This window comes from Cynoglossus semilaevis, chromosome 1 (genome assembly GCF_000523025.1).
Source record: "Cynoglossus semilaevis isolate Cse_v1.0 chromosome 1, Cse_v1.0, whole genome shotgun sequence".
NCBI lineage: Eukaryota > Metazoa > Chordata > Actinopteri > Pleuronectiformes > Cynoglossidae > Cynoglossus > Cynoglossus semilaevis.
Genome location: NC_024307.1, coordinates 9,812,037 through 9,821,133, shown reverse-complemented (window position 1 = coordinate 9,821,133; position 9,097 = coordinate 9,812,037). Strand labels below are relative to the sequence as shown.

General features: G+C 40.4%; 1 protein-coding gene across 1 annotated transcript in view; it reads left to right on the top strand.

Moving 5' to 3' along the window:
* pacrg (PARK2 co-regulated) overlaps positions 1–9,097 on the top strand; it is a 156,302-nt gene that overhangs the window by 70,727 nt on the left and 76,478 nt on the right. The window contains exon 3 of the mRNA XM_008309825.3: positions 1,055–1,226. Within this exon, the coding sequence (XP_008308047.1) occupies positions 1,055–1,226 (172 nt within the window). The remainder of the gene's footprint in view (positions 1–1,054; positions 1,227–9,097) is intronic.

Below are 9,097 nucleotides of genomic sequence, written 5' to 3'. Positions count from 1 at the left end.
GTGCTTTAATGTGTCACACGATCCGAGCGCTGAGTCCAACAACATTAAAGCCAGTCTCTGTGTGTGTGTGTGTGTGTGTGTGTGTGTGTCTCTGACTGCCCTGTAAATGCTGTAAACAGGTGTTAACATGTTAGTCCACAAGATGCCACATGCCGCTGTGTCATGATCTCCTGAACAGCTGTCTCCCTGCCTTTGTGTGTGTGTGTGCGTGTGTGTGTGTTTGTGTTTGCGAGTCTTCTTTCCACTGTAATGCATGTAATTAATTGCATGAGAAGCTTCGGTCCTGGATTCAGTGACGCCAAGGTCGAACAAAGACAAATGGATCAGAATTTGTTTGGGCTGTAGATAATAATGAGTACAGACTCCAGTTGGTCTGTAGGATTCTGTCTGTAGCTAATTGTATTGGTTGTATTTTTGGTCACATTTTGGATCAGTTTCAGAGATGGTAAATTTTAAAAGGTCACTATCATGTTGTGGTTACCCAAGTGCCGGAAAATTAATAATTTAAATATGTGTCGACCGACGTTTTTGTCGAGCTTCTAAGCTGGTAAAAAAAAATAGAACAAATAAATTGAAATGTAGTTAAAAAACAACTAAAACGTAATGCTGGGTTTCACCTGTATTTACTCTGTTAGTGGAAGCTGTTTGGGTTCGTGTGTATAAAGCTGCGTTTCATCAGCATACAGGTGGATGTTGGATTCATGCTGGGGTTTTTTTTTCATGAAATAGACACAGGAAATAAAAATTCCCTAAACCCAATTGAAAACCAGTGTGAGGGAGGAGGAACATTGATTTTTTTTTTTTTTTTTTTTTAAGTGCATACTTGTGTACGAGAAAAGTATCTCTTGGGAAATTTACGAAAATTCTGCCAGTGAAATGTAGTTGAAGTGATTGTAAAGGGTCACTAACATCTGAAGAAATGTTTTCTATTTTAAGTCTTCCTGATTGGGGCAAATAAAAGTGTATGTAATCGGCAAAGAAAATAATCCTACTTAGAATTTAAAAAATAAATAAATAAAAAAATCCCACATTTATTCTCAATCTCATTTTTCAGGTAGAGATTGAGAAGCTGGACTATCACCACTACTTACCTCTGTTCTTTGATGGCTTGTGTGAGACCGTCCATCCATACGAGTTCTTCGCCCGGCAGGGGATCCATGACATGCTGGAGCACGGAGGCCCCAAGATCCAGCCTGTCATTCCACAACTCATCATCCCCATCAAGAGTGAGTCCAAGACGTCATCTCTCCAGATACAGCAACATTTTATTTTTATAGTAATTCCAAAATGGCCGCAGTGTTTAATTGAGTGTAATTAATTTTGCAAATGCGATAGCAGTGAATCCTGCTATGTTGAGTGACTGACACCAAAGCAGTCAGTTCAATCACAGCTTTGATGAATATTCCTCTGCATGTGTTTATGACTTATTAACCATTTATGTGAACAACGTTACAGTTTCACTTCTGCTCACTGACAAAACCAACACCAGAGGGAAGTGGTAGTTGTTGCTGATTGTAAACTAGCTGCTGAGCTAAATAAATCAGATGCTCCAGATGCCACACAGGAACACACAGCATGAAGTGACTTCATTACACATTTGTTCTGGGTAATTATAGGGAATTAAGATGTAATAAAAATACTTTATTTTTATTATACATTACTTATTTATTACTATTATATTTTATTAGACACCAAGCTTTTAAAGTTGGATGAAAATATGATAAAATGGAAGAAAAAATAGGACATGTTCTTACTTTCTGTGGTTACATTATACCGGAAGTTCACCAAAAATATGTTAATATGTAACTTACCAAAATCTACATAAAAAATGCCTTTAATTTATATATCAGTAAATATTTTCAAAGTTCTTCATTGGTTTTAATCTCCAGATCCAAGTTTTATTTTGTAGGATCTGATGTTTGTTTGTAGTTTCAGTCACATGGTGACCGAAAAATGACAAAATATATGTGGAAGGGACGATTGGACCAGACCTTCATGTTTGATTGGCAGGTAGATTGTCCAGTTAAAGTGTAACAACCAAGCTGTCACACACACAATGACCAATGGTTTTCATCCTCCATCTTTGATTTTTCCCTCCCTTTATTCCCACACAATCTTACTTATCAAAACCTAGTACACAAAGTATTTGCAGTACCTGACCTGGATAGTGATATAAAAGTCAATGATGATGTCACACACACACGCTCTGTGACGGCGGTAGAGTCGCCTGTCTCCCACACTGGAACAGCACCAGATGCCGACATTGCGGTATGACCGGTCCGTCCTGTGACAAGTCCAAATTTGGTTTCACACTCGTACTGTTCCTATTATTACATTAACCCTCACGGCGAATGCGTCCTTGCCGCTACATTTTCCGGAAGAAGTCGGCTCTAAAAGCACGCCTGATAATGTGCCAGGAACGTCGCCACGAGCTACATTTAACCGTGTCATTGACTTGTACCTCCTTACCTTTCCACGACCCACGCACACACGCACGCAGCCACGCTCAAGTTGGCCGGTGAAGGCGGACAGAAAGGTCATGACACACGGTGAAGTGGAGTGACTTCAAAAATAGACAACAAACGTGTGGACAGGACGGTTTTTAGTTTCTGAGTCACGATCAGGAGTGAGGTGCAGAAGAGTTGTGGGTTTTGTAAGGAAATTTCAAGACACACACACACACACAGGCACACACACACTCTTGTCTTGTGTTTGGCGCCGCGGCCAAGTCAAGTGTCAGGTTCAAAGTGGGAACCCGTGAGTGGCGCCCAGTGAGCCTGAGATAGTGTTGGAGTCATGGACAGTTGGCTGGTGTGTGTGTGTGTGTGTGTGTGTGTGTGTTAGATGACTGAAGAGGCAGAGTGTGTGACAGCCAACACTCTGCAGGCCTGTTGGAGACACAGAGACACAGAGACAGTTTGACCCTGACAACAGCCCGTACAGCAGTGACATTGAGGTCACTCTAACTCCAACCACTGCTTTAACCACTGTAACAAATGAACTTCCTCCACAACTGCGTTAAATTGTCTAAAACGTATTCACATGACGCTAACAAAGAGTCTTTTTGACACTCGAAAATTAACTTTTTTTAAGGGAGCAGAGAAAGGCCTTGACCAACACTCGGAGACAACTGCATCAAAGTCTTTGATGTCGTGCTAATAAGGATGTCATACCACGTTTCACAACGACAGACATTCTAGAATACTCAGTGTTTAAAGGGGTAAAAAAAAACATGGCTTAGCTGTGAATCTGAATGACAACTAGGGTCAGACATTTTGCTGAAATCCGATATGTTGATATTTTCCAAACACAAACTTTCTGATTCCGATATCAACCGCTACTGATTGCTGATGTGCTGCGTCACAATGACAATAATTCACTTTCACTTCAAAACTATTTTCAAGTCCATCATCTGGGTGAAACATCAGGTTTTCATTATCAGAGAAAAAAAATGATACAGATTCTCACCGATATTGCATAATTATGCTAATATCGACCGATGATATCAGTTGGACGATATTATCAGACATCCCTAATGCCAACCCCATAAAACTGTTGGTAAATATTTGTTTTTTTTAAAATCACGTTTAATATTAGTTTTTTTTTCAAGGTCACAAAAGCTTAAATCCACATGGTAATTCCAGAACAACCGAGGAGAAAAAAGACTCTTTAAAGTTTTTTCTAATCTGAAGGCAGCCATATATTTGGCAGCCATATATTTGCCTAAATCCGGTGCAAAGAGAAGAAAAATGAAGGAGGAATTAATTTATATGCAAATTGGACATTTAAAAAAAAAAAAATTCTGCTACAGATGCTCCTGAACTCCAGATTCAGGAGCTTGAATGTTTAAAAGAATGCTGCTACAGATGCTACTGAACTCCAGATTCAGGAGCTTGAATGTTAGCACTGGGCTAATCTGGGTGTCTCCCTCATGGAGTGCAGCTTCTTTACTCAGAACTAGATCAAACTCACTGAGTGACTTGCTCTCTGTTTTCTAACTTTGACTTTCATTTCTAAACTTAAGCCCCTCAGCATTTTTGGCCAATTTGCCTCTGAGAGACCGGAGCAGAGGTGATGCCTGTGCTCCCCACCAAAACACACCCACACTTCTGACTGATAATGGAATTTTAAATGGCCTGCTCCTTATTAACTCCTTGGTTTATTAAAACCAGGGCCTGCTCTGCCGTCCACGAAGCAAAGCTGTCACTGTGCGTTTCTGTTGCAGATTAATTACTTTTCCACGGAGCAGGGAGGAAGAAGGAGAGCATGATGGGAGTTTAAAATGGAAAGATATATATTTTTCTGGCCTCATGTTCATACATCTCCAGTGTGGCTGGCGTGCCCTTATCTGGAGAGCCACCGAGTCTTGTCAGGTCACAGTAAATTCCGATGATGACTGCAGGTCACCCAATGAGAATACACAATGAAGAGGAAGCCTCAGTCTGACAGGATACTCTCTGGCCCTGTCCTCCACAACCATTTTTCTGAAACGGTACAGTTTGTTCTTTTCCCCCCAAACAAAGATTTTGTGCGCTAGAAGTGACAACGGGATAAAAACAATGAAGTGTTGTTATTTTCTGGGTGTGAATTTAGGCAGAATTCACTGAAGGAACTTTTACTGTAGCTAAATGGATTACAAAGAGCTACAGTATGTGTGTTCCTCCTGGAAAGTTATAGAACTAGAACTATTTCAGAGAAACAGCCATGCTCTCCATAGTTTCAGGGTAGAGCTAGCAGCAGACAGTCAACTGAACAAACAAATCATCAATACTCAATATAAATAACATTTACCTTAACGTTTTATTCAAAATGGCTTCTTATATGTGGCTGTGGTAAAATAATTCAAAGAGAAGTAGTTAGAAAGTAGTTAGTCACTTAACTTTTTATTCAAAATGGCTTGTTATATGTGGCTGTAGTAAAAGAATCCAAAGAGAAGTAGTTAGAAAGTAGTTAGCATTAACAGGCTGGTTAGCATTCAGAACCATTGTTCCAAGCTGGTTAGCATTAACAGGCTGGTTAGCATTCACGAAAGTAATGTATTTATATGTACTTTTCTAAGCAAAGAACTAGAATTTAATGTGTTAAGTCATTGAGGTTAGATTTTAAAAAGTTAATTATACTGTTTATTAATTTTACATTAGAAGTAACAAGTATCCACATTTAGTTTTATTAAACTGAACAAGCTACATTATATATGGATAACAAATACAGTACTGTACACAAAAGCAACAAAAATGCTATTGTTCAGCACTTGGCTGAACAATAGCATTTTTGTTTCCGAATGAGGCAAAGAACGTGTGTGAACTGTGGTACTTACTGAAAGTACTACAGTTCAGGTTTTCCTGTACTTTTCAAACAGGCGGCCGTATTCAGAGCCATGTCTCCATTGAGCCTCCTTTGATCGACAGAACATTTGTTCAGCTTTGAACCCAGAATGAGAATTCTTATTACAAGAACATCTTCTTCTGATCCAAAAAGTATATTTATACTCTGAGTGGGAACCGTTCACCAGTGAACGTGTCACCATGTCGCTGACGTTTTACAGGAAACAGAATCCAGGGGCACTTGTTTTTTTTTTTTCCTTCTTTTTTTACACTGAATATGAAGCAGATCCAGACAGGACAGGGTGATTACTTTATTCAGATTTGTCCCAACGCAGGTTTTATATCAGTATTAATATCAGCTCTGCAGCTGCTTTCTTCCCTCTCTTAAACATTTCTTTCTTTGTTTTTCGTCTTCTGTAAGATGAGAGTACCAATGAATAATTGAACAGTCCTGTGGTCCAAATGTCACAGCAGGGAAAATTGGCTGGTAATTAGAATTTCATTGTTTGTTATGTAGGTTTGAAATTCCTGTCATTCCACATTCCACCTCATCTGGGTGACGGCGGAGATCGACACGCTGGTCTGTCTGTGGAAACACGGAGGTAGAGCTGCAGAGATGGCACAGAGCACAGCATCCTCACCAGTTTCACCAATCACTTCCAACTGTCAAAGTTACTGCTCTGATTGATGGTTTGTAAATGGTAAGATTTAGTCAATATGAAGGCCAACCAAAGCTATGCTAGTGGCTAAAACTGAACCAGGGGGCGTTGTTGCCCGCCTTTACCATGAGACTAGACTTCAGCCCAATAGCATTCAACTCCAGAGGGGGTTTGTTGGAATCACAAAACATTTTCTTCTTTGTCACCTTTACACATCAGCCATGCAGTGGCCGACTGACAAGGGGAGATGCCCAGAGATACTATGATGCATGAGCCAATCAGCGTGAGGAACAGAAGAGGATTCTCAATTAGCCAATAATACACCAACTATGCATTGTATTAGCATTGTATTAGCCAATAGTATTTTTTGTACGATCTTGTCTAGGTAAGATAAACAAAGCTACCGGCGATCGTTTGCAGATAAAAAAAGCTCCCGGCGATCGTTTGCAAATGCGCTTATCTCAATTTCAAAACAAGAATCCACACTTTTAAAGCCAAAACCTTTCTATGTATAATTGTTTTATAATGTCTTTTAGTTTGTTTTTGTTTTTGTTTTTTTTTGCTATATTACGTGAGAGAGTGAAGATTTCGTGAGAACGCATTAAAAAAATAAATCTGCAATGTACTGAGGAAGCGAAAAGAGAACTGCGATATAGAGAGGGAACACTGCACACCTAAGTTGAATAATCCAAACAAAACAGTGGTGGACCAAGGCAACGGTTTCTGCTGCACCCTGTTGACCAACTGTTTATACTGTAGCACCTGCTTCATTTTGATCAGTTCTGACCTCGACTTTGTCATAAGCGATGTCACGCCCTTGACATTTACTAGACTAACGTCTCTGTGCACTAAATGCCAATTACGTTATCTGTGCTCTGTCGTTTTCCAGTCAACAGAACATATTCTCAACTAAATTGCCCCCAACGTCCAGCTGGATTCTTATCCCACATGGAAAACGTTGCTGAGACTCATAGACAGACACTTCCGTTCCGTTCTGGAGTCTGAGAAATGTTGAGTGGTGCTTTCTGGCAAACCAGTCTGCATTCATACCAGTTTAAGTGGAACCAAAGTGGGAGGAGGTTACTCTGTGGCAACCACAGCAAGGAGTCCTCCTTCTGTGAGGCTTTGCGCCACACACCGATGGTTTAACTTAAAATGGCACAAATAAAAGAAATGGTAAATGAGCCTTTAATTCATCAGGCTGTGCTTTGAATGACTGATTTTTGTTGTTGTAGTTGTGTTTGCCGTGATAATGATTGGAGATGAGGCAGCGGGGGTGCATTGCTCTGTTCACTGTCACGCAACATTTTAGGGTTGTTGCTCACTTTCCGTTTATGTCTTCTCTGTCAGTGTAGATAAAAGACCAGAAAAAAAACTGCTGGGATTTTATCAACCCTAAAACCAGCATCAGTGCGTTCATACCAGCGCTACACCTAGAGCTACAGCCCACACGACAGTACGGGTTGGCGTTGAAATGTGTCGTACTCCCAGCTGCGTGGATGCTAATTTTATGCAGTATATTAGATTCTAAAGTGTTAGCTACAGGACAAACTTTACAATGTAATATTCAAGTTCTCCGTTGCTCTAAATGTGCTTTATTAGAGAGCTATAGAGAGAGAGGCAGAGAGGATGCATCACCTCAGGATACATTTATATGTAGATGACATCATATACTCTCTTACCTCTCCTCTGAGGCACATTTCTTTCCCAACATATCAACTGAAATTGCTCTCCGTTGACTCACCATTGTGTAGTTTACACCACCTTTCACAACTGTGAAGTCAAACCAGCAGCTGAAGATAAGAGACTGCTGAAAAAAAAAAAAAAAATACAGAGTGAGATTCGCTTCAAGTCACGGAAGTGCTGTGGAAGGACTGACCTTGAACAGGTCATATGAAGGAGAATATATATTATGCACACAACATTTAGTCCCCTGTATTAAACCCTTCAGCCAAGGTGGGATTCTACCTTTAGTCCTGTGTTTATAAGCCCCATACTCTTGATTTAGCTTTAGGCAGCAGGTAGCGGTGTAGCAGGGTTAGCCATGCTGGCTACACCTGTAGTATAACGTACATCATTTTCAAATGTTCTGGAGCATCAATATCGTGGCGTCATTGTTTACATTGACATTTTTATATCCGCTGTATAAATTGTTTTTTTGTGAAGTAGAATTACATTTCCCTGACTGTCCAGCCTGCGTGCTGATCTGTTTCAGGTGTGATTGGTTTTATTGTCTGTCAGCCACCGACTGTAACTTCCCAGCTTTCTTTTTTTCTACTGGTACTATGTCAGACACTTCAACATGGTTTCTTTGTTTTGACTCTGTTATAAATGTCAGACACTTCCACCGGTTTCTTTGTTTTGACTCTGTTATAAATTTAAATATTTTTTATGTTTTTTCCTCCTTGTTGATGTCTGTGCCTGCGTGTAAAGCAGATGCTGCGATGCCGTTATGAGTCTCTTTGTACGAGTGGGCTTCAAAATGACAGTTTAATGTGTCATAAAGAGAAAGAACTTGGATGTTTTTCTTACTCTAAATGTGCTGCTTATGACATCTGTGTTTACGCCAACAGTGTAGACGCTGACAACAAAAGCAATCATATTTTTGGGTGGGTTTTTTTCATGCTAATAAGTTATTTTCTTTGCTTTGGTCCCTTGCCGTCCATTTCTCTCTCTGTAATTTTCCACTGTACCGTCCAGCTCTCTCTCACCCGGTCTTTGTCTCTCTTGATCTTCGTAACCCTCCATCAATCCCTCCATCACTTGTTTTTTTGTGTGCTGCATCAGTAAGAGCCGGAGTTAAGTGCAGCTGTAGGCCAAATAGCCCCGTGATTGGCTCTCACTTACCTCTGCCTCCGCGGTGCAGCTAAAATCACTGATTGCAGACGCGCCAGTCTAAATCCAAGCCGTGCTGTAGAAGAAGTGGTTCGGAGGGAAAGTGCTTGTGCATGTTTGTGAGAAAGGTTCATGGTCGATGACATCACCATTGCTTCTCTGCGACTCTGCCTTTAACAAACAAAACCCCCGACTGTCAATCAGGGTTGTTTCCCAGGAATCTCTGGGCACCTCAACATTCAGCAAGTTTTATTTTTTATAAACCAAACATGAATAGAT